At 33.9% G+C, this 27,825-nt stretch overlaps 1 protein-coding gene across 1 annotated transcript; it reads left to right on the top strand.

The window, feature by feature from the left end:
- Window positions 1-17,883: 17,883 nt before the first annotated feature.
- Window positions 17,884-18,867, top strand: LOC131626848 (uncharacterized). The gene has a single exon (XM_058897688.1). The coding sequence runs from the start codon at window positions 17,884-17,886 to the stop codon at window positions 18,865-18,867; it is 984 nt and encodes a 327-aa protein (XP_058753671.1).
- The last annotated feature ends 8,958 nt before the right edge of the window (window positions 18,868-27,825 follow it).

The raw sequence follows: 27,825 nt of genomic DNA, 5'->3' as shown, positions 1-27,825 counted from the left end.
GTTGGCCTTATTTCTTAGTGCTTGAGCCAAAATATTTTAAAATATGATGGACAAATTTTGGGGTATGACAGCTGCCCCTGGTCAATCTTCTTTAACCTGAAGATGTAGATTGGCTTGTATGCCTATCGGAGTCTGAAGGTAGAAAAGGATTGAACACTAGAATACCAAGAAATTTACCCTTGATGATGCAGGGACTTTTCGGAGTTAGGCTTACAGATGCCATCTGGTTTTGATAATATGAGAGTCAGAATGAGTCGTACGTTTGACTGTATCTGAGCTCGAAGTATTGAGAGGTGATTGTGGGAGATGGGCTTAAAGATGCTATCTGGATGTTGACAGAAAGTTATCAGGGATGGACTTGAAGATGCCATCCGATGTTGGCAGAAGGATGTGTGAGATGGGCTTAAAGATGCCATTTGACTTTGATAATATGAAGGCTAGAACTAGACATTTGTATTTGAGGAGATGATGAGTGTCAGACTGAATCTTCGTACAGATTGTATCTGTCACTTTCTTTGAAAGTTGATCGCATCAGCACCGTTCGTAGTAGCTGAATTAGATCTTTCAAGAATGACCATGTCTACACTGTTCGTGATGATAGAATTAGATCTTTGAATGTTGATCGTGTCAGCACCGTTCGTAGTAACTAAATTAGATCTTTGAAGGATGATCGTGTCTACACCGTTCGTGATGATGGAATTTGATCTTTGAATGTCGATCGCGTCAGCACCGTTCGTAGTAACTGAATTAGATCTTGGAATGTTGATCGTGTCAGTACCGTTCGTAGTAACTGAATTATATCTTTGAATGATGATCGTGTCTACACCGTTCGTAGTGATAGAATTAGATCTTGGAATGTTAATCGTGTCAGTACCGTTCGTAGTAACTGAATTAGATCTTGGAAAGATGATCGTGTCTACACTGTTCGTGATGATAGAATTAGATCTTTGAATGTTGATCGTGTCAGCACCGTTCGTGGTGGCCGAATTAGATTTGAAGGTCTCTTGATTATCTCTGAACTATCTCTGGAAAATACCCGGAACTAAGTATCAGAACTAAATCATTGTCTTGATTATCTCTGAACTATCTCTAGAAGATATCAAAAATTAAGTTTCAGAACCAAATCTCTTCTCTTGATTATCTCTGAACTATCTCTCTAAGAATACCCGGAACTAAGTATCAGAACTAAATTATTGTCTTGATTATCTCTGAACTATCTCTGGAAGATATCCAAAATTAAGTATCAGAACTAAGTCTCTTGTCTTGATTATCTCTGAACTATCTCTGGAATTTTAAAGTTTCATGCATAATATACTAGTCAGTTATGTAAGGGGTGTTACATGACTCATCCCAACACCCGATCTACTTTTCATGGAAGGCATGGGATCATTAACCATAGTAAAAGTAAGTTCTCTTTAAGGGATATGACTAATAATAAGAGCCTCGTGTTAGGTAACTTACTAGGTTTTAATAAAGGGCATATTTCTTTTTCCTACTTAGGCTTCCCTATTTTTATTGGTTAACCTAAGAGTATCCATTTTCACCTTAAGTGACAAAATTAAAATAAAGTTTGCAAATTGGAAGAGATCGTCTTTGTCCATAATGGGAAAGATTCATTTGGTCAAGGCTATCATAAATGTCATGGTTGTTTACTCGGTTCATATCTTTCTTTATCCCAAAAAATTCCTAAAACAACTAGACAAGTGGATAAGAAACTTTGTTTGGAGTAAGGATATTCACACTAAGAAGGTGTTTACAGTAGCATGGACCGATATATGAAAACCTTTGGAAGTAGAAGGGTTCAGCTAAAATTAATTAGCAAGACAAATAAATGAAACATTAATACGTCATCTCAATTGGAATATGTTTTTAATGAAGATTAGACATTAACTTAAAATAACATATACATAAACCACAACAATCCCATAAGTTACAACCTCAACTATTAAGTTTAGACATGCACCAAGCACCACTATAGTATAGTTATAACCAACAACCTATGGAACATAGGCACGGGCAAGATAATCTCATATTGGAACTACAATTGGCTAGGGAGTCGCCTAATTGCTACTATAAACATTCCTAAGTATACACACCAAAAACCTTATTGCAATAATGACTTATTTAATTGAAAATGGGAAGTGGATCGATCATATTTCTAATCATCAAATGAAGGAACACATAACTAGTTGAGAGAATTCAATAGTTACATATCCCTATCAAATAGTTGGAAGACAAGTTAGTATGGAAGCACACGAGGATCAACTTATCAACAGTAAAAAAATGTGTATGAGTACATAACTAAAGTTCATACTTTGGTGAAATAGGCGAGGCTGATATGGATTAATTGCACACCATTTTATTGCTTTTTCACTTTCTAGATACTAATGCAAGGAAAGCTCCCAATGTGTGGTTTGTGTCTTCAAAATAGTGAATCTTTAACCTACGTCTTATTTTCTTTCTCCTCCACGATACAAATCTGGAAAGAGGTTTTCAAGAAAATAGAATTTTAGCATATCCAAGAATTGACCCAAGACCTACTTAGACTTTGTATGCTCAGATATAGCTCTAAAACCTAGAACATCTTATTGTACGTGATTTTTCATACAATTTATACAATATGGATAGCCAGAAAATTAATTAGATTCAACAATGTCAAACCCTTAGTGTGTGTGCAACTATGATCCACATCTTTGCCTCCATCAAGCTCAACTCAAATCTCTATAAGGGTTGGATCGGGAACAAAAGAATGGGAAAATCCTCCTAAATATTCACATTGGTCCAAGGTATAAGAAAACCGTAATTGTAACAATGATTTAAAAGAAACGAGTGATTGAATGGATGTAGATAAACCACATGGCTTAGTGAACGGTTCAAGTTTGACTGATGGAGGAATTGCTTGTGACGGTACAAGGGGATACATATGTAGTTTTTATTTCTGTGGTTTAGGAAATGTTTCCAATTTACAAGTTGCAATTTTAGCTATTATAATTAGAATAGAGCAAGCCATAATTAGATATTGGAGTAATGTCCCGATGAGAATGACTCTCAATGTGCCATCTAAACTTTGAAAATAAGTATTTGATTTCATGGGAGCTTGGAAATAAATGGTCTATTTACAAAAATTTCAATTTCAATTTAATTTATACTCACATCTAGGGGTGTTCGCGGTGTGGTTTTGGCGGTTTTAACGCTAAAAATCACCCAAAACGCAAGAAAAAATATGCAGTTCAGTTTGTTCCAGTTGGCTTTTAGAAATAAAACTGAATCAAATTAAACCAAATCAATGCGATTGAATTTGATCGGTTATCTACAAGATTTTTAGATATTAGCAAAACTTGGGCATATCATAATTAAATTTATATGGTGGGAAACCCTCCATTATTTTATCAAATCCTATTTTTTCAGAGACAAATTTGGATTACCTTTATATAGATTTTTCAAGATTGTTTTATTTCAGTTTTTTTTTTTTGCATTTTTCTTTATGTTTTTCGTTTGTTTCCTTTTTATTCAAACCTAGTCCCCTAACTTTGCATATTTTTTCTTTTTTATAATATAATCATATTGCTCTAAAAAATAATTGTATTATAATTTTTTTAAAAGTTTAATTTAATTGATATTCAAGATATACTTATAATAAAATATATATATTTGTTTTAATTAATTGATTCACGAAAAAAATTTAACTAACATATGCGTTCTATGTATAATTTATATAGCTGTTAAGAAATGTTGTTGGATCTAACACAACTCTATAAAATCAGTTTATAGTGTGAGGATTCCCATTTATAAATATATATGTTCAGATTATATATTTTATGGCGTGAGACTCTTAACACACCATCGCACTTAGAATTGGACATCTAGAACGTGAAAATAAATGATGAGTTGTTCGAAAGCGAAAACCTAATAACAGATGATCTATTATATCTTAAACAAGGCTTTTGATATAGTACTTTAAGTGGGGGCAAAACGTTATCATATTAAAAATGTTTATATACATAATTATATTAATTTATAATATTTTTGTCAAGTCAAAATTTTACTTTAAAATAAATAGATTGTCTAAAGAATTAAATGTGTAACTAAATAATATGATATTAGTACTTTTTACTGCTACCGATGAAAATATACTTATCGAGATGGATTATATCAATTTATAAATGATAAACTAATAACATATTTAATATCAACTAAAGAATTATTAATTATAAATTTTATATATATATATATATATATATATATATATATATATATATATATATTTATTAAGTGAGGGTATTTTATAATGAAATATAAGTTTAAAATGTGGCATTGTCAAACATAATCTTTAGATTTTGTGATTATGTTTATACATTTTAAATTCTTTTATATATAAAAGTAAGTAGTCCAACTGCATTTATGAATAAATGAATCTAAACCAATAATATTGTGAAAGTAGAAGTTTAAATAAAGTTTATTTTTATTAATATATTATTTTGAACAATATTCACGATAAAATACATATAATTTGATTACAAGGCCATATCCCATGGATGGAGAAATATTCTAATTTTGCAAAAATAAAGTTTATTTTTATTAATAAATTATTTTGAACAATATTCACATAAAATACATATAATTTGATTACAAGGCCATAGCCCATGGATGGAGAAATATTCTAATTTTGCAAAAGACCTCGCGGCCAACCTTCTGCTAAAAGTGACTCGTTCAAATTATATTTTCAAAAAAAAATTTCTCAATGACAAACCAATATTAACCATGACAATTTATAGCTTCTATATAGTAGCTTCAATATAACCCTCCTCATATATATATATATATATATATATATATATATATATATATATATATATATATATATATATATATATATATATATATATATATATATATATATATATATGAGAACATTTTTTAATGAGAGATGAGAGGAACAAATATCAATCATTAGATTAATCAGACAGAGAAATTAATAGTCACATTAATGTATTAACATATAAATTTAATGATTAATATTTTAAAATATTATTATTTTAGTAAGTATTTAATATGTCACAATTTTCATAGATGTATATTTGACAAAAACTTTGAAAAAAAATAACACAATTCTACCATTTATAAATTTATTATTGTGGATATTTGTAAGTTATACTCCATTTGTCTCATAAAAATGTTCTATTTAAATTGTGTTTGATTTTTAATAGGGATGACAATGGCCACGAAACTATAGTATCCGTGTTGATGTATACTTAAAAAAATTTAGTATCCAAGTTCATAAGTATATATATATATATATATATATATATATATATATATATATATATATATATATATATATATATATATATATATATATATATATATATCAATTTAACTACATTTTTAATAAAATAGTCTATCAATTATAATTTATTATGTCATTTTAAGTTTTTAACAATATTTAAAAAATTCAAAAATATTATTGTTGAATTAAAAAATAAACAAACATTTATATTAAAATGTGTATTTATTTAATAGTGATGTACTTAAATAAATTGTGATATTTATTACTATGGTTTTGGGCTAAATCAAATGTATAAATAACGAATATATCTATTTTTTTGAAAAGTCGAGTTGATCTCTATTCAATTAAAAGAGAGTGTATCTTATAAATAATTATTTCACGCAAATTTCACTATTTTTCAGTTTCATTATGAAGATCGAACAACTAATTAGGTAGAGTTTGAATGGTTGAAACATGTTATTCATGTGGGCGATACCATTTCTTAAACATGAATATCAATAATAAACTTTTTACCTTCCATTGATTTGTCATGTTTAACATGCATATTAGATTGAGCATTGCTCTATTAACAAAACAAAAAACATTAAACATGAATATCAATAATAAATTTTTTACCTTTCATTGAGTTGTCAAGTCTAACATGCATATTAGATTCAGCATTCCTCTATTAACAAAACAAAAAACATCACTATAAGCTACACCGTATAGACTATCTCATAAGTTAATTTCCCTGTGCATAAAGAGATAATTTAAAAAAAAAACGTAATATAACAAAAAAAAAGTATCAAATGTTAATGTGGCATTAAGTGTCACTTTATATGTTTTAACATTGTTTCGCTACTAAATTACACGTCCTTATGAAATTAATATAATTGGGAAAAATTAAAGATGTTTTTCTCTCTATCATTTTGGGAATTTTGATTTTTGTTTTCAAAATTTTTATTTTACAATTTCATCCTTATAATGTATATGTTTTTTAGTTTGACTCAATAATTGGACATTTTAAGATCAATTTTAAAAATTGTGATTGAGTTTAACACAACCTTACACACTTCTTGTAAGAAAATGATTGTTCCTATTTATAAATATAAATTCAGATCATATATAATTTGATATGACGTTTTTAACATACCCCCTAATGTCCAACACTATTGTATTTGATCTGTCAATAGAAAAGGCGGGTGATTTGACATTGAAAACTTAATAATAGGTGATCTAAATGATTTTAAACTAGACTCTAATACCATCTTAAAAATTATGGCTGAATCCAATTGTTGATATTTGTTCCTCTCATCTCTCATTCTAAAATGCTCTCACTTGATATGGTCCATATATATATATATATATATATATATATATATATATATATATATATATATATATATATATATATATATATATATATATATATAATATGAGAATGTCTTTTTTATATGAGAATACGAGAATGAATCAGAACCATTTCATTTTAAAATAAATGATAATGATAGTAAGGGTAGAGATTAGGGTAGTCTCATAACTTTCATTTGGTGAAAGAGAAGACAGAGAGAATAAGAGAACAGAAAATGGAGAAAAGAGAAAAGAAAACCTAGAAGAAATCTTCAAGAGGTAAGACGGAGAATCTATGTTATTATGGGTGTATATGCTATGTAATGGGTAGATTACATGTTAGGTTTGCTTCGTCTCAATTTCTCATAACTTTTTATGCTAGGGTTTATGTACAATCCATGGAAAATGAATGAATAATCATGTTTGTGTTGTTGTGTTGATAACCCATGATAGAAACATGATTAGGAACCTATCTATGTATGATTAATGGTTGTTTGGATGTGTTTTGGTGGCTCAAAACGAGTTTTGAAAGTGCTGTCGAAAAAATGGTTTTTTTTCTTTCAAAAAATCGCAGGTGGCGCTTAGCGGTGTAAGGCAAACCATGTTACAGAAGGTATTGCGCTTAGCGCGGTACAGAGCTCGCTTAGCGCGAGTCCGTAAATTGAAAAATAATTATTTTTGGAAAATGGTTTCTGAATACGGAAGCTTATAATTTTTGAAAATTTTCTGGAATTTACTATGCACGTTTGGGTAGGTTTAGAAGGCATTTTGTGTGGAACTTGACTTGGTGAATTCTTGTGTTTCTATGTTTGACTTTGGTGAATTGTGGAAGATAACATGGATTGTCTTGTATGTTATGTGTTATGTGTAATCGATAAATGCTATGTGAATACTTTATTGATAATGTATGTATATTATGCAACGTTGGTGGATAATTCGATGTGTGCGAATTACTGTGATATGCTTGGATAATTAAGGTTGTTTGATAATATTAATTTTATATATTGTGAGTCTTGTTGAACATGCATTCATAAGGAGATTGTACTCTGGTTGTGGCTTTGATCCTAGTGTGGAAACAGAAGCGATGGACTATAAGTTCGTATTGTTGGCTTGGATCCTAGTCTAGATCGGGAGCGTGGTTTTGATTCTAGAAATGAATCGTAAGCAAGGTGAGCTTGATGTTCACGATGGTACCACATGCATGAGTCGCATTAAATTGCATTGGAGTCGCATTTGTTGCTATGTGGCGTTTGGGCTTGGTGTGTGTTTATGTGATAATTGATAATTGTTACCTTGGTGGAATGACAATGATAATTGTGATATATGCGATAATTGTAGAACTCCTTACGATTATGAAGTATGATTAATTGTTGAAGGAAGTGAGTTTTGGTTGAAGAAAGTGAGTTTCCTTGGACATGTGATTTCAAGTGGAGGTATTTATGTAGATCCGTCGAAGATTGAGGTTATATCTCAATGGGAAGCTCCGAAATCTGTTTCTGAGATTAGAAGTTTTCTTGGTTTAGCTGGTTATTACCGAAAGTTCATTGAAGGATTTTCTAAGTTAACTTTACCATTGACGCAATTAACTAGGAAGGGTCGAGCTTTTATTTGGACTTTGCAATGTGAAGCTAATTTTCAAGAGCTTAAGAGAAGATTGACAATCGTTCCTATTTTGATTTTGCAGGATTCGTTGGAACCATTTGTTGTGTATTGTGATGCTTCTTTGATGGGTTCGGGAGATTTGTTGATGCAAAACTGACAAGTGGTCGCTTATGCTTCAAGGCGACTTAAAGTTCATGAGAAGAATTATCCAACACATGATTTAGAGTTGGTCGCAGTTGTGTTTGTTTTGAAACTTTGGAGGCATTATTTGTATGGGTCGAGATTTGACGTGTATAGTGACCACAATAGTTTGAAGTATTTGTTTGATCAGATAGAGTTGAACATGAGGCAAAGATTAGTTTGAATTACCATCTTGAAAAAGCGAATGTTGTAGCCGATGCATTGAGTAGGAAATCTTTGCATATGTCGATGTTGATAATGCAAGAGTTTGAATTGTTGGAAAAATTTCGAGATTTGAGTTTGGTTTGTGAAGAGACTTCTTTTGGTGTTAAGCTTGGTATGTTGAGATATACTTGGGGTATTCTTTATGAGATTCGAGAAGGTCAGAAATCATATTTGAATTTGGTTGATAAGTTGACATTGATCGATCAAGGAAAATGTGGTGATTTTCAAATTAATGAGAATAGTGTCGTGAGATGTCGTGATAGAGTTTGTATTCTGGATGTATCAAATTTGAAGAACATGATTTTAGATGAAGGGCATCGAAGTGGTTTGAGTATTCATCCTGGAGCTACTAAGATGTATCAAGATTTTAGAAAATTATTTTGGTGGCAAGGTATGAAGAAGGATATTGCGGAATTTTTGTATTCTTGTTTGACTTGTCAGAAGTTGAAGATTGAACATCAGAAACTGTCTAGTTTGATGCAACCGTTATCCATTCCTGAGTGGAAGTGAGATAGTTTCTCAATGAATTTTTTTCTGGTTTTTCGAGAACGTCGAGTAATTGTGAAGCTATTTGGATTATTGTGAATAGATTGACAAAATTTGCTCACTTTATTTCGACGAGGATAAATTATTCAATGGAGAGATTGCAAAGTTATACATTGAGAGGATTGTTTGTTTGCATGGTATACCGTCGTGTATTGTTTCAGATAGAGATCCAAGGTTTACTTCGAGATTCTGGGAAAGTTTGCAAAGTGCTTTGGGTACTAAGTTGCGTTTGAGTTCCGCTTATCATCCGCAAACTAATGGTCATATTGAGAGGATGATTCAGCCGCTTGAGGATCTTTTGAGGTCTTGTGTTTTAGAGCAAGGAGGTGCTTGGGATAGCTTTTTGCCTTTGATTGAGTTTAATTATAATAATAGTTTCCATTCGAGTATTAAAAAGGCACCTTTTGAGGCTTTGTATGGTAGGAGGTGTGGGACTCCTTTGTGTTGGTATGAATTTGGAGAGAGTGCAGTAGTTGGACCTGAGATAGTTCAATAGACTATGAACAAGATTATGATGATTCAAGAGAAGATGAAAGCTTCTCAGAGTCTTCAGAAGAGTTACCATGATAAGAGGAGGAAAGCACTTGAGTTTGAGAAGGATGATCATGTGCTTCTTCGAGTTACGCCAGTAACAGATGTTGGTAGAGCTTTGAAATCGTGTAAGTTAACGCCGCGTTTTATTGGTCCGTATCAAATTTTCGAGAGAGTAAGTGATGTGGTATATGAAATTGCTTTACCGCGGTCACTTGCTAATATTCATAATGTATTCCATGTGTCTCAAATAAGGAGATACATTGCGGATCCATCTCATGTTGTCCAATTAGATGATGTGTGTAACACCCCAAATCTACCCGATAAATTATAATAGATCAGAGTGCGGAAAATTTTAAACATCAAACATGAGGCATTATATTTTCAACTTAAAACCACAAACAAATTGTATTTCATTTAGCTTTGATACATAGCATTCGACATTTGCAACTTTAAAATTATAATTCATACACAAGTTTATTCATCAACCCTTTATTCAACTAAAAACAGTTTAAAACAACAATAATTACTTCTTATTATTCAACTTTGATTTCAACAGCTATAATAATAACACAGCAACAAAACAACAAATACAATCATGATCCCATCCCGAGTGCTACCTATCAAAGCAAGACACCAACTCGACTAACAACGACTAAAGACTTCATAAAATCACTTCAAACTCCCACCACTATCTTGAGTACCTGTCTGTTTCCCATGGTAGGGGAAACATCAGCAGAAGGGGTGAGATATCAAAAAACATAGACAAAAGTATGATAATTAATATATTAGACAAGAACCATACAATCATCACCACTTTCAAACAACAGTTCTAATAATATCTAGCAACAACAATTATGACAACAACTATAGCAACAACTAGTAACAACAATTATAACAAAACATCAGCAACAACAATTATCACAATAATTACAATAATTATTTCACAACTCAAACCAACACAACTTATATCAATGGCAACTCATAACAACATCAACTTCACAACGACTCAACACCAACCACAACGACAACCAGAACAACAACAACTTGAACATGCAACGAATTGCATCGACTTAATCCAACATTGGTCGTTCGACCTACAACTTAATCAACAACTACTTATAAACAACAACATATTCCAAACAACAACAAAATCAACAACAAGTATTCAGAACAATACATTCAATAGCAACTCATTAACAACACAACTCCATAAACCGGAACAATTCAACCACACCTGTAAATCAATTTATTCAACATAATTATAACAAACGAATCAACCAAAAATATTTACCAAATGTACACGACCGACTCCGACAATTTTCAATTAATTTTGGTTAACTAATTATACCGCTTAGATCTACTAATTCGGCTAATTCGGCAGTATTTTCAACTAAACCGGTTAATCGCTCATCGGTTAAAGGTCCTCTAACTCCTACTTGGTACCAACATTTAGTTGTCCTTAGTTGAATTGATTTTCACTGCTAAATCTAAAATGTCAGCATTATTTTTTTGTTGTTCAATTATAACACATACCACCTGTTAATATTTATTTTCCATTTTATGAAGCCTACCACTATTTCCATCGTTAAGTTATTCTACTGTTACTAACAGATTTCTGCTATAAGTGATATTGATTCTTTACTAAGAACTGCTACTATACTCCACATAATGCTACCAAGTTTTCTATTATTAAATCCTCTACTAATTAATATTATCTCCCTGTAACTAACCATTACTTTCGTTAACTTAATATATATATATATATATATATATATATATATATATATATATATATATATATATATATATATATATATATATATATATTCCTAAATTATTTACTGTTACATGATTACCAATATTTCTCAACTTAATCAACACTATTAGTATAAAGAAATAAAGCAATCATATACATCAAAACCTAAAATATGAAATAATACTCAGTGGCCCCCGTCTCTAAAACACACAATACACGAGAGAGAAGAAGGAAGGACTGAGGCACCCACCCCAGGGCCTGAGACGCCCGTCTCCACTGGGTGGTGGGGCCCAGCTTCCTCTTTTCCTCCAAATTCAATTTGAGACGTCTGTCTCCAACCGTTTTTCTTCTTTCCCTTCTTACACAATTGTGTTCAGCTTTCAATACTTGTATTTTCAACTTATTTCAACACAATGAGGGATAAATTTAATACATCGATTTACATGGCACAGCAACAACAGAACAACAATATTTCAACTGATCAATACACCATAAAACATTCACAGAATCACAATTTCGTAATACCATCCAAAATTGATAGCAACAATCGTACAACCCTAAATCCCACATAAAAATCATCATATTCCCGGTTATAAGATTCGAACCTCACCCTTACCTTGTATATGGAGATCGCCTCTAATATCCGATTGAGTGCAAGCCTTTTCCCAATGATCAACGATCAATTCCTCTTTTTTGCCAAAACCTCATTCCTCTTTATCGGCAACTTCGTTTCACGATCTATTCTCCCAAAAGCCAAAACCTTATTTTCCACAGAAAAACCTAATTCCATATATTCTCCTTATAATCCAATAAATCAATTAATAATAGTATAGTTACTATTATTTCTTAATGGGCCTACTAATCGTACACCTCCACATTGCTATACACACCACACCACAACTAATCCAAATTAAATAATATTATTACTAATATTATTTTCTTCAACCAAAAATCCAACTTTAATAATTTTTCAATTAACCGACTAAATAATCCAATTCCTCGTCTTATAATATCACTAATAAATACAACTTCGATATAATTTCCATATTAATTCCTTGAATAATTTATTTAAATAATTAAATAAATTTCCGGGTGTTACAATGTGCAAGTAAGAGATAACTTGACGGTTGATACATCGCCTATGCGGAATGAAATCGAGAAGTGAAGAAACTTCGTGGTAAGGAGATGGCTTTGGTAAAAGTGGTTTGGGGAGGACCGACCGAAGGTAACGTAACTTGGGAACTTAAGAGTCGGATGAAGGATTCGTATCCGGAGTTGTTCACTTGAGGTAATTTCGAGGACGAAAATCTTTTAAGTGGGGGAGAGTTGTAACATTCCAATTTTTATGTTAAATAATTATTTTAGTAATAACTATTTATTTAATTATTATTTGGTGTGATAATTAATCATTGTGTGAATAATGTGTTAATTATGCTATTCGAATTATTAGGTGTATAATATAATAATTCGATTGGGCCTAATTATTAGAAGTAGTAGTAATAAGGAGGTGAGAGTGACTAAACCCATTTGACTAATAAAGATAGTAAGGATAGAGATTAGGGTAGTCTCAAAACTTTCATTTGGTGAAAGAGAAGAGAGAGAACAAGAGAAGAGGAGAATATAGAAAAGAGAAAGGAACACCTAGAAGAAATCTTCAAGAGGTAAGTGGGAGAATCTATGTTATTATGGGTGTATATGTTATGCAATGGGTAGATTACATGTTAGGTTTTCTTTATCTCAATTTCTCATAACTTTGTATGTTAGGATTTATGTAGAATCCATGGAAAATGAATGAATAATTATGTTTGTGTTATTGTGTTGATAACCCATAATAGAACCATGATTATGAACCTTTCTATGTATGATTAATGGCTGTTTGGATGTGTTTTGGTGGCTCAAAACGAGTTTTGAAAGTGCTGTAAAAAATGGGTTTTTTTTTTCAAAAATCGCAGGTGGCGCTTAGCGCGGTAAGGCCTCTTAGCATGCTAATGAAAATAACGCAAGCCATGTTACAGAAGGTATTACACTTAGCGCGATATAGGGCACGCTTAGCGCGGGTCCCTAAATTGAAAATTATTATTTTTGGAAAATGGTTTCCGAATAGGGAAGCTTATAATTTATGAGAGTTTTTTGGATTTACTGTGCACATTTGGGTAGGTTTATAAGGCATTTTGTGTGGAACTTGACTTGGTGAATTCTTGTGTTTCTATGTTTGACTTTGGTAAATTATGGAAGATAACATGGATTGGCTTGTATGTTATGTGTTATCTGTAATCTATAAATTCTATGTGAATGCTTTATTCTGATATGCTTGGATAATTAAGGTTGTGTGGTAATTTTAATTGCATATATTATGAGTCTTGTGGCACATGCATTCATGGGGAGATTGTACTCCGGTTGTGGCTTTAATCCTAGTGTGGAAATGGAAGCGGTGGACTATAAGTTCATATTTTTGGCTTGGATCCTAGTAAGGACCAGGAGCGTGGCTTTGATTCTAGAAATGAATCAAAAGCGAGGCGAGCTTGATGTTCACGATGGTACCATATGCATGAGTCACATTAAATTTCATTGGAGTTGCATTTGTTGCTATGTGACGTTTGGGCTTGATGTGTGTTTATGTGATAATTGATAATTGTTACTTTGGTGGAATGACAACGATCATTGTGATATATGCGATAATTGTAGAACTCCTTACGATTATGAAGTGTGATGAATTGTTGGATGCTAGTGTACTATATTCATTGGTTATATTATATATATTCGTAATGATGTGAATTCTCACCCTTCTATTGTAATGATGTTCTATACGACATCGTGCAGGTTCTGAAGAATAGTTGTTCTTGCACGAGGATTAGTCGAGGAGCTTGTTTGGTTATTTTGCTTATTTAGGTAGTGAGTTGATGCCCTGGTCATGTAACACGGGGGGGGGGGGGGGGTATTTGAAGTCGTGTTTTGGTTGCTATGAGATATTGTTATATTCTCTTATTTGACATTGTATGTGGATATAATATGTTAAATGGCCTTGGTGCCAATATTTGGATTCATATTACATAATTATGAGGTGATATTGTCACTATGTTGGTAGATGATTATAATATGGGATATGATGATTGAAATTATTTTGATAAACAAGTATTCCGTTGCGATATGCATATTTGAGAAAACATGAAGTTTAATATGTGTTATAAAAATGAACAGGTGTTTATTTATGTATGTGTTGTTGGTTTTCATTGTTGTGAAAACGACATGTGACACCCTTTTATTATATGCATGTTATATTACTCTATATTATTATATTGAAATTATTTTAGGTTAAAAAATGGGTGTTACAAGGCCCAATTTAGGGTCCAGGTCTAATAGGGCGAACGTCCCCTCGTGACCGTTGGAGCATCAATCCAACGTGCTTCGCAAAGAGCATGTGGTCAACCAAATAGCGGAAAACTCGGTCCTCCATCTCCGAACCCTACGGTCGATTCAACTAGAGTACCTTCCAGGTACCCCCCCCCCCCCATTCTCTGAAGATCACCTCGTTGTCGACCAAGACGATCCATTCTTATTAGGTAAGATCTGTGGCGTCGTCTGTGGGAAACCTTTTTCTTTCCCATTTTTTCCTAGCACAAGATTAAAGCAATTTCAATCAATCTATTGATCATCATGGCCAGCAACAACAACAATGACGCTAACACAAATGGAGACCCTTTCTGTCTCACTAAACTGATCGAGAACGCCACTGCTGCCAACGGCCAAGGCATCCCAAAGGACGAGTAAACTGTCTCTTCCTCAACACAAGCCTCCATGCGTATTCTCAACCCACAAGATGACAATTCGTCCACCTATGTGGACATTCCCTTGTCTCCCAACGCCGATCCGACCATAGGAATCCTCCTGGGCGCCATCAATCGGACGAATCTCCTTTTGCACCAACAGAATCAGCGCATCGCCAAGCTGGAGAAGGGACTCCTGTAATGCCCATATTGTAGCTAATTATTTAATTAAATTATTTTCGAGTATTCGTCATGAATTGTCGTGATTGAGTTGCTGAGTCGGGTATTTAGTGGATTAGTCGTTCGATTACTAATAGTATTATTACCATTAGAAATAATATTAATATAAATATTAGTATTATAAGGGATTAATTGTGTGGGCTTATTGAATAGGTAGAAGTAGTAAAAGTGAGGTGTAGTAATGAAACCCTATAGGAGTAAAAAGAATAATAGAGTATTATTATTATTACTATTATTATGTTAGTTAATTAGAATATAAAACAAATAGAAGTAACGGTATAGAGATTAGGTCTCTAGCAGAAAGAAATATAAAAGTGGTAGTAGGAACAAGGGTTTTGGAGAGGAGCACGTAGGAGCTCAAGAAAGAGGCAAAATTAGGAATTCGATCGGAGAAAAATTATAGAGCAACCTTCAATCCAAGGTAAGGGTGGGGTTCTGACTCTATAATAAGGTATATGAGGGATAGTATGTGGGCTTGGGTTTATGAAATCGTTTCTGTTTGTGTTTGATTTGTCGTGCCTGACACTGAAAAATTGTTATTATCAATGAATTGTTGCTGAAAATTTGTTTAATGTTGATTGGGTATGATTTTAAGTTGTTATGATGCTTTAATCTGGTATGTTTATCGAGAGAGGAATTGAATTCAGGCGAAGTCTGTGAGTAGAAAAGAAGAAGAAAAAGTAATAAGAATGAAAGGGCGGCCGCCCCTATGTGTGTGTGCAGGAAGGTGGCGACTGCGTCCTTGTGTCTAGAAGGGGGGCTTCCGCCCCATGGTGGTGAGCAGGGAGGGAACACCTGCTTCCTTACTTGGTAAAGGTTAGGGGGCGCAGGCTCTATTAGGTGGGGGCCACCAGCAATTTTGTATTATATTATTCACTTAGTACTAGAACATGTGGATTAGGGTAATCATAAAGGAATCCTACAGTTAATTAGTAACTATGATGATTAGTAATGATAAACATGGGGTTCAAGTAATTGAAAATAAAAATTGGTTAGTGTTTATATTTAGCAACAGTAGCGAACCGTAACAGAAGAGTAACCAGTAGCAGTAAAATACCAGTGAGTGTGTAACAAAAAATTAATTAGCAGGTTTGGGTAATATTTAATAACAGTATAAGTAGTGGGCTAATTAATTCAACAGAGACGTAATATGACATATTAATACGAAATAGAAATAATGAAACTTTTAACCGTTAATTATTTGGCCGCTATAGTTGAATCGTCCGAATATTTTTGGAACGTTTGTAGCATATTTTGGTTGATTTGGTGTGTTGTATATTTTGCCGAAAAATGCGAAATTTTCGTTGTTGAATTTGTTGATAATGCGAATTTGCAGGAATTTTGTGATGATGAATTACCTCTATTTATTGGTAATAACAATGATATAGGCGTATGCCTTGCGATGAGATTTGTTGTTGTTGAGTATGTAATGTTGCATTTATCGAGTCACATACATTTGCATGCTCTGCAACAGCCTGGACTGGAAAACTGCGATGAAGGTTTATGCCTTGTTGATGCCTCTATTTATTGGCAATTTAACGATGGAGGCTGAAGCCCTGTTGGTACCACATGCATGTGCATTGTTAGCGTCACATTTTATAATGCATAAGTGTGAATTAATGTGAAGTGTTGTGACTTGAACTATGACTTGAATTGTGACTTGAACTTCTTGTTGGATATAATGATGCGAAGTGAAGTGAATTGTGATGTTGATACTGTGAAGTGGTCATTTTATATAATCTGATCTATTATATTATTTATAATAAACTTGATTATATGGTTCGATATCTCACCCCTTCTGTTTGAATGTTACCCCTATGTTGGTAACGTGCAGGTAATCCAAAGTGAAGGTTGCCTACCTTAATTAGTTCGAGTCAGGTGTTGGTCGCTCTGATACGTAACACTCGGGAGGATGAACGCATGTTTTCCTTATTGTTGGTTTTTATTATGTTGCTGGACTTTAAGTTGTTTTCATTAAAGACTTGATGTCTTGAAGTTGTTTCCTGAATTTTAAGTTGTTTTCATTAAAGACTTGGTGTCTTGAAGTTGTTTTGAGTTGGACATGAGATTATGTCATTTTAAATTGAATTTTGTGAATCCGCTGCATGGTAATGAAATTGTTTTGAATTTTAAAGACTAAACAGGTTGTTATCGGTTCATCCAGAAATTATGTGTTATGTATCTGATTTACATGTGATTGATTGCCGTTGTTTTTGAGTTGAAGTGTAGCATCCCATATGTTTGTTGAAATGTTATAACTCTGGTTTTTATAATATTAGTCGGGTAGATTTGGGGTGTTACATAAGTGGTATCAGAGCAGGTCGGTCTATCCGACCAAGTTGTCGATTCATAGTGTTGTTTAACAATAGAGCATTGTTACTTTGTTCAAACTATTGTTTATGTTGTAGTGATAATTTGAAATGGCAGGAAGGAATGATGTTGCAATTGCTGCTTCTTTGGAAGCTATGGCTCATGCTATGGCGAATCAGCTGAATGCTGATAAAAATGCTGGATCTCGTAGTTTGGCGACTTTCCAGAGGGAGAATCTGCCTACCTTTAAGGGCATGTATGATCCTGATAGCGCGTTGACTTGGTTGAAGGAGATTGAGAGAATCTTCTGTGTGATGGATTGCACTCAAACGCAGAAGGTTCGATATGGAACTCATATGCTAGCAGTCGAGGCTGATGACTTGTGGCTAGAGACTCGTCAGAGATTAGAGACTGCTGGTGAAGAGATCACTTGGGCCGTGTTTCGTTGGGAGTTCATGAGGAAGCATTATCCTGAAGATGTTCGGGGAAAGAAGGAAATCGAATTCCTTGAGCTGAAGCAGGAGAATAAGTTGATTACTGAGTATGCTGCGAAGTTTGTTGAGCTGGCCAAGTTCTATCCACATTATAGCGAGGCGACTGCTGAATTTTCAAAGTGCATCAAGTTTGAGAATGTGTTACGCTCTGAGATCAAGAAAGCAGTTGGATACCAGAAGATCTGTGTGTTTGATGATTTGGTTGATAGTTGTCGGATTTATGAGGAAGATAATAATGCTCATTATAAGATTGTCAATGAGAGGCGGGGTAAGAACCAACATAATCATGGCAAGCCTTATGATGCTCCAGCTAGGAAAGGAAAGCATAAAGTTGCACAGGGTCAGAGAACTAGTGGGGAAGATGCTCCTGCTAGTGTCGTCTATTTCAAGTGTGGGAAACTTGGTCACAAGAGTAATGTGTGTAATGCTGAAGTGAAAAGGTGTTTCCGTTGTGGCAAAAGTAGGCATACAACTCCTGATTGTAAGTATAAGGAAGTTATATGTTTCAATTGTGGCGAAGAAGGGCATATTAACAATCAGTTTCATAAACCAAAGAAGGAACAAGGCAGTGGAAAGGTGTTCGCCTTGGTTGGGACTTAGATAGGCAATGAGGATGGACTTATCAGAGGTACATGTTTCATTAATAGTACTGCTTTATTCACTATTATTGATACTGGTGTTACTCATTGCTTTATTGCTGTTGATTGTGTTGAAAGATTGAATTTTACATCGTCTGCTATGAGTGGAGAGATGGTCGTCGATCTTCCATCTAAGGGATCAGTGACTACATATCTTGTGTGCTTAAAGTGTCCTTTATCGATATTCGACAGAGACTTTGTTTTTGATTTAGTTTGTTTACCATTAAGAGGGTTGGATGTGATCTTAGGTATGAACTAGTTAGAGCATAACCATGTTCATATTAACTGTTATGATAAGTCGGTGAGGTTTTCCACTCCTGAAGAGGAAGGAGTTGAGTTGTTAACGGCTAAACAGTTGTGGTTGTTAATGAAAGAAGAAGTTCAGGTGTCCTCATTGATGGCATTGTTATCTATGGAGAACCAAGCTATAATTGATGACTTGCATGTGGTGCATGAATTTCCTGAAGTTTTCCCTGATGAAATTCTTGATGTACCGCCAAAAAGAGAAGTTGAATTTACCATTGATCTTGTATCTGGTACTAGACCTGTGTCGATGGCACCGTACAGGATGTTTGCATCTGAATTATCAGAATTAAAGATGCAACTGGAGGATTTACTTGAAAAGAAGTTTGTAAGGCCAAGTATATCGCCGTGGGGAGCTCCGGTGTTGTTAGTAAAGAAGAAAGATGGGAGCATGAGACTTTGTATTGATTATAGACAATTGAATAAAGTAACAATTAAGAACAAGTATCCACTTCCAAGAATAGATGACTTGATGGATCAATTGGTGGGTGCTCGTGTGTTTAGTAAGATTGATTTGAGGTCGGGTTACCATCAGATTAAAGTTAAAGATGAAGATATCTAGAAGACGACTTTCAGAACGCGATATGGACATTATGAGTATTTGGTGATGCCTTTCGGTGTTACTAATATCCTGGGAGTGTCCATGGAATACATGAACCATATCTTTCATAATTATTTGGATCGGTTTGTAGTAGTGTTTATTGATGACATATTGATGTATTCTAAGTCGGAATATTAAAGGTTTTGAAAGAGAAGAAGTTATATGCGAAGCTGTCCAAATGTGATTTTTGGCTAAAGGAGGTGTATTTTCTTGGTCATGTTATTTCAGGTAATGGTATTGTTGTAGATCCATCTAAAGCAGATGTTGTGTTGCAATGGGAAACTCCAAAGTCGGCTACCGAGATTAGAAGCTTTTTGGGATAAGTCGGTTATTATAGAAGGTTTATCGAAGGATTTTCTAAGTTGACACTTCTGTTGACTAAGTTAACTTGTAAGGGTAAAGCTTTTGTATGGGACATTCAATGTGAAGAAAGTTTTATCGAAGTGAAGAAAAGGTTGACGTCGGCTCCGGTTTTGACGTTACCTAATCTGGGAGAATCTTTTGTAGTGTATTGTGATGCTTCTAAGATGGGTTTAGGATGTGTGCTTATGTAGAATGATAAGGTAGTTGCTTATGGGTCGAGGCAGTTGAGAACTCGTGAAAAGAACTATCCTACGCATGATTTAGAACTCGCTGTAGTTGTTTTATGCTGAAAATTTGGAGACATTATCTTTATGGTTCGAGATTTGAAGTATTTAGTGACCATAAGAGTTTAAAGTACTTATTTGATCAGAAGGAATTGAATATGAGACAACGAAGATGGATGGAGTTGTTAAAAGATTACGATTTCGGTTTAAATTATCATCAAGGTAAAGCTAATGTTATGGATGATGCTTTAAGTTGAAAGACATTGCATATGTCGGCAATGATGGTTAAGGAGTTAAAATTAATTGAGCAGTTCGGAGATATGAGTTTAGTTTGTAGGTGACACCGCAGAGTGTTATGTTGGGTATGCTGAAAATTAATAAAGACTTTTTGGACAGTATCAGAGAAGCTCAAAACTTAGATGTGAAGTTGGTAGATTCGATGGTTGGGATCGATCAGGTGGAGAATAATGATTTCAAGTTAGATGCGCACGGTGTGTTGAGATTCTGTAATCGAATTTGTATTCCTGATGATGCGGATATGAAAAGGATGATTCTTGAGGAAAGTCATAGAAGCAATTTGAGTATTCATCTAGGAGCTACTAAAATGTACCAAGATTTGAAGGATTTATTTTGGTGTCCTGGGATGAAGCGTGATGTAGCGCAGTTTATGTATGCATGTTAAACTTGTCAGAAGTCGAAAGTTGAACATCAGAAGCTTGTATGGTTGATGCAACCGTTGGAAGTTCCATAATGGAAATGGGGTAGCATTTCAATGGACTCTGTGACAGGATTACCTAATACTTCAAGAGGACATGATTCAATTTGGGTGATTAATGATAGGCTTACGAAGTCGGCTCATTTTATTCCTATTAACATTACTTATCCAGTATCGAAGTTGGCAGAGATTTATACTAGTGTAATTGTTAAGTTGCATGGTGTTCCTTTGTGTATTGTGTCGGATAGAAATCTGAGGTTTATTTATGATTTTTGGAAAAGTTTGCAAGGAGCGTTGGGCTCTAAGTTGAGGTTGAGTTCGACGTATCACCCTCAGGCGCATGGTCAGACGGAGAGGACTATTTAGTCGTTGGAGGATTTGTTGAGGACATGTGTTCTTGATCAGGGAGGTTCTTGGGATACTTATCATCCATTGATCTAGTTCACATATAATAACAGTTACCATTCTAGTATTGGAATGACACCTTTTGAAGCATTGTATGGTCGAAGATGTAGAACTCCTTTGTGTTGGCATGAATCTGGAGAAAGTGTAGTACTTGGACCTGAGATTGTTTGAGAGACTACTGAGAAGGTGAAATTAATTCGAGAAAAGATGAAAGCGTCTCAAAGTAGACAGAAGAGTTATCATGACAAGTGAAGGAAAAACTTGGAATTTCAGGCGGGTGATCATGTATTTTTTGAGTCACGCCGGTGACTGGCGTGGGGCGAGCATTGAAGTCTAAGAAGCTCACTCCTTATTTTATTGATTTGTATTAGATTTCAGACAGAATTGAAAATGTTGCTTATAGAGTGGCTTTACCGCCCAACCTTTCGAGTTTGCATGACGTGTTCCATGTGTCACAACTCCGGAAGTACATTTCCGATTCGTCTCATGTGATTCAAATGGATGATGTGCAAGTATGAGATAATCTTATGGTGGAGACGATGCTTGTACGAATCGTGGATCATGAAATGAAGACTCTAAGAGGCAAGGAGATTGCGTTGGTGAAAGTGGTATGGTCAGGAGCTGCCGGAGTAAGCATGACGTGGGAGTTGGAAAGCAAGATGCAGGAATCATATCCCGAGTTGTTTGAATCAAGTAAATTTTCGAGGACGAAAATATTCTAAGTGGAGGAGAGTTGTAACGCCCGTATTGTAGCTAATTATTTAATTAAATTATTTTCGAGTATTCGTCATGAATTGTCGTAATTGAGTTGCTGAGTCAAGTATTCAGTTGATTAGTCGGTCGATTACTAATAGTATTATTTAGTATTATTACCATTAGAAATAATATTAATATAAATATTAGTATTATAAGAGATTAACTGTGTGGGCTTATTGAATAGGTAGAAGTAGTAAAAGTGAGGTGTAGTAATGAAGCCCAATAGGGGTAAATAGATAGAGTATTATTATTATTATTATTATTATTATGTTAGTTAATTAGAATATAAAACAAATAGAAGTAACATTATAGAGATTAGGTCTCTAGCTGAAAGAAATATAAAAGTGGCAGTAGGAACAAGGGTTTTACAAAGGAACACGTAGAAGCTCAAGAAAGAGGCAAAATTAGGAATTCGACCGGAGAAAAATTATAGAGCAACCTTCAATACAAGGTAAGAGTGGGGTTCTGACTCTATAATAGGGTATATGATGGATAGTATGTGGGATTGGGTTTATGAAATCGTTTCTGTTTGTGTTTGATTTGTCGTGGCTGACACTGAAAAATTGTTATTATCAATGAATTGTTGCTAAAAATTTGTTCTATGTTGATTGGTGTAATACGGTGGGAGAACTGACTTTTTTGAAATGTTGCGGATAACAAGAGTCGCCACCGACTTTTATTTTATCCAATTTAATAGAAAGGCTAAAAGAACAGAAAAAACCCTTTTGAAAGAGATTGAGTTCGGGGGGTAAGTTATACAAAGGGAAGGTGTAAAGCACCCTTTGTATCCATGGTTATCCGTGGGCTCTTAATTGCTTAGCTCACTTTTAAATTGTTTGAAATGTTTGAAGTGTCGTGTGTGAATAGTAAAGATTTTTGGAGAAGAACTTTAGCTTGTAAATAAGCGTAGTCTTTTTGAATTTGATTTTGAAAAGGAGTGGGAAAATATTTTGATTTGAATTTGAAAAAAAGAGCAAGCAATTAAAAAGCAATTACCCTAAGTTTAAAAATTTTTTCTTTTAGCTTTTCGGGCGAAAGGGTCTATCCATACCATGAGAGGGCATGAAGTCTTTCAATTGGATGTTAAGGGTCATCGAGAAAAGTATCGTTCGCCATAAGACTGTCCCTTGCCATAAATAGGGCAGGTAGTCTAAGGGAAGGATATAATAGTCATTGATCTTTTTAGACATCATGCGAGGATACCTTAGCAATTGGGACAATCATCTTTTACCGAGGCAACTTCGAGGGACTAGATGATTTTCAATCTCTTTAGGCAACCTTGCTTTAGGTATCCTCGGAATCGAGGGACTTGACTATTATTTAGTATAATTAGAGGCAACATAATCATAAGGCAACAGGCAACAAAGGCAACAAGAGGGATTACCCTAAAGGTGTGTGGGTGCAACAATCACATGATTAAGTTCAATTATTTATCTTGTAATTAGTTATCCTAATTCAGTTCAAGGCTTGCACTCCCTAAGATTACTAACCATAGCAGAAAAGTAAAATAGTTTAATAGTCCTACGCTATTACAATAAACACCTGCGGGGATGGGGGAAATTAAAAGGCGGAAAAATAAACCTAATCTATTACAATAAAACCCTTATAGGGTAACAGAAAAATAAAGGTAGAAAATAAGAGGGAACAATAATTAACCAAATTTTTTTATCTTCCTCGAACCCTTGATCAATTCTGAAAATTAAAAGGAAAATAAATAATGGTTAGTGTATTACAGATTCATTAACTAAGGCAAACCCTATTTTAATTCAAAAGGCAGAATAAAAATAAAATGTTCTTAAACAAAAAAAGAGTTAGAAACTTAGCTTTTTTGATCCGGTGGCGCGTGGCCGAAGGATCTTGGTTAATCCTGAAAATTAGCCACGAAGAAGAAGAATGTCAGTGCATTAAAGACCTCAACAATTATAACGTGACAGATCAAAAATTAAAATGGTAACAATTTAGGCAAACAAAAAAAGACATGGCAAAAGGCAAACCCTGAATGGGACAAAAGTTAACCAGGGTTAATGTGCAACACCTACCAGTGACTATTAGGGTTTATAAATGAATCGAGGTTAACAAACCTAAAAAATTAATTATTGGTTTTCAACCTAATTAACTAATTGATTAAAAGTGTATACAAAAATAATCATTTTTAGTATTTAAAAACAATTATTGATAACATTGTGGCAAAAATCGAGTTTCCGATCAAAAATAAATAATTGTCAAGATGCAATATTATTTAGTTAATGAAATGTTTAGAAAAATAATTAATGATTAAAAGAAAGAAGAAAATATTTTAAGAAAAGAATTATGTAATTAAACTAAAAAAAAGGAAATTAAATTAAAAAATTTAGCTCTGGATCCAGTGTGGATGATCTGTAAGGGAGCATGGTGGTCCTGCGCCTTCTGGGTCATTGGATTGATCTTGAATGGAAATCTGATGGCTGAGAATGAGGATGCAGCGTAGCCTCGTATGTATGCGCGCATGGGATCCATTGATAATTTAAACCAAAAAATATGTTGTCCTCGCCTGGGTTTGAACCCAGGTCCTAGTAATTACCAGCATCAATTGGTTACCATCTGCGCTGCCATGATTACCTGAAAGATAATTACATGTAAACAAACAAATATGATTACGTGTGCCAAAAAGAAATTCAATTTTGTAGTCAAACCGGGCCCCAGCGCTGAATGGATGAGCGAATCAAATCGCGTGTAGGTGCCACGCACGCAATCAACGGTTCAGCATCATTGTTCATCATCACTTCCATTATTTTTTGCCCATAATAGCTACGAATTGGCTTCAAAATTGCTGCCCATTAGCTGCTACAGTTCGTAGCAAATATGGAAAAATAAAACTACCAGAAAAACGCATTAAACAAACATGGAGAGAGCCCAGATCTATGTAAAAACACGCTCTGAATTCATTGGTGTCATCCATTTGGTCTGAAACGGCTTGTAGATTGAAATACGAAGAACACAAGGCTTGTGCCCTAACAATGGTGCTTTGCGTTCCAGGTCCTTAAACTTCGTACCAATGGTTCTAATAGCTTCCAAACATCAACACAAACTTAAATATATGGTTAGATTGCATTGAAACCAGATAAATCATAGAATACGAAAAATTTGAAAAGTGTATGAATATGGTAATGGTAGCATGCGAATTTCAGGCATGATCAAAGCATAAAAAATACTTAAACCTGTCTTATAAGCTTTTCCAAGATGAATGGAACGTTTGAAATCTCTTGGAGCTGGCTGGAAGTGCTGGCACGAGTTTTCCTTATTTCTTGAAAAAATTTCCTTGAAAACCCTAGCTCTTTTTCTCCTAATTTTCGTCCCCTCTGCATATGGCATTGTTAAGAATATATAATAGGGTGAATTAGGGTAATTCTTTAGGAAAGAAATCATGTGTTTGTTGATTTGTAAATATGAGCAAATTTGATTGAAAAATCTTATAAAAACTTGCTATTTTTGCTCAATCTTTTTCCAATCAAATATATATGATTTGCTTGAGCCCCAAGAATTATTATTTGATTGAAAAATCAAATCATGCATCAATTTGATTTTATTTTATTTTTTCTTTGATTTAAATTGAATAAAAATAAAAAAATAAAAATCCAAGCCAAGTATGAACGAAATTCCATGGTCTTCAAGGTGTTTCCTGGGCCTTCATATGATCCAAAATAAAGCCTCATGATTTAATTCAATATTTTTGACATTTTACTTAATTTATTTAGATTTTAAATGAATAAAATCCAAATAAAATAAATAAATGTTATAAAAATATATGAATGACATTATGGGTCCTTATTTAAGTCATATTCATGTTTGAAACCCAAAACTTAGGCCCATTAGCTTAAAAAAACAAAATTCTCCATTTTGCATTAAGTGCATTTTCTCAAAATCGACCAACTTTGATAAGGCATATCTCCCTTAATTTTTAAGATATGAGAGAGTTATAGGACTATTTGGAAAGCCCAAGATGTCCTCTACAGGCCACTTTGGAACATACTTTTCATTTGGAGATTTTATCTTGAAGATATGGCTCCTGACAAAGAACAGCTTTTTGCGATCTTCTAGAATGACCTGTAATGTTTTGACTTATATCTCTTATGCGGAAGCATTTCTTGACCTTGGGCCCAACATAAAAGTTGTAGATAATTGAATTTCCTTGAGAATGAGCTTTGGTTGAGAAATTTCTGATAAAGTATGAGAGAGATACGATCAGTCAAAGTACAGTTGACTTTTGTTTAGAAACCCTAAATTAGCAACTTGGACTTTTGTTGATTTCTGAACTTTTCTTGATGAATTATGATCAAACCTTGATCAAATGATGAATGTTACTTAAAAATAAGGATGTTGACCAAAATTCAGGAGTTTTAACTGTAATTTGACCATAATTGACTTTTAGGTCAGACTGGTCGATTGTCGACCATTTGAACTGTGACTGAGCAATCTTATGAATCAGAGCTTGAAAACTAGGCATAAGGATTCTTTGAGGCATATGAGAGATCATGAAGTCTACCTGAGATATCAGAACCTGATTTTACCTTGGAGAGAGAAAACCCTAATTTTGGGTTGATTGTTTAGGAGACAAGCAAATGAGCCCAATTCTTGTATTGTCTTGAGCAGTTGAAGATCGTATGAGTCAAAATAATTTGAAACATGATGGGCAAATTTTGGGGTATGACAATTGGGTATGATTTTATGTTGCTGTGATGCTTTAATCTAGTATGTTGATTGAGAGAGGAATAAAGTTTAGGCGAAGTCTATGAGTAGAAAATAAAAAAATAGTAATAAGAATGAAGGGGCGACCGCCCCTGTGTCGTGTGCAGGAAAGTGGCGACTGCCACCTTGTGTCTAGGAGGGGCGTCTGCCTCATGGTTGTGATCAAGGAGGGAGCGACTGCTCCCATACTTGGTGAAGGTTAGGGGGCGCAGGCTCCGTTAGGTGGGGGCCACCAACTATTTTGTATTATATTATTCACTTAGTACTGGAACATGTGGATTAGGGTAATCATAAAGGAATGATAAACATGGGGTCAAGTAATTGAAAATAAAAATTGGTTAGTGTTTATATTTAGCAACAGTAGCGAACTGTAACAGAAGAGTAACTAGTAGCAGTAAAATACCAGTGAGTGTGTAACAGAAAATTAATTAGCAGGTTTGGGTAATATTTAATAACAGTATAAGTAGTGGGCTAATTAATTCAACAAAGACGTAATACGACATATTAATACGAAATAGAAATAATGGAACTTTTAACCGTTAATTATTTGGCCGGTATAATTGAATCGTCTGAATATTTTCGGAACGTTTGTAGCATATTTTGGTTGATTTGGTGTGTTGTATATTTTGCCGAAAAATGCGAAATTTTCGTTGTTGAATTTGTTGATAATGCGAAGTTGCAGGAATTTTGTGATGATGAATTACCTCTATTTATTGGTAATAACAATGATATAGGCGTATGCCTTGCAATGAGATTTGTTGTTGTTGAGTATGTAATGTTGCATTTATCGAGTCACATACATTTGCATACTTTGCAACGACATGGACT

This window comes from Vicia villosa, unplaced genomic scaffold (assembly GCF_029867415.1).
Source record: "Vicia villosa cultivar HV-30 ecotype Madison, WI unplaced genomic scaffold, Vvil1.0 ctg.000326F_1_1, whole genome shotgun sequence".
Classification (NCBI taxonomy): domain Eukaryota; kingdom Viridiplantae; phylum Streptophyta; class Magnoliopsida; order Fabales; family Fabaceae; genus Vicia; species Vicia villosa.
The sequence above is the reverse complement of the archived record's forward strand: the minus strand, read 5'-3'. Positions and strand labels throughout refer to the sequence as shown.

Bases quoted from the DNA above. Each gene is read 5' to 3' on its own strand.
- LOC131626848 (XM_058897688.1), top strand. From the start codon at position 17,884: ATGGCAGGAAGGAATGATGTTGCAATTGCTGCTTCTTTGGAAGCTATG.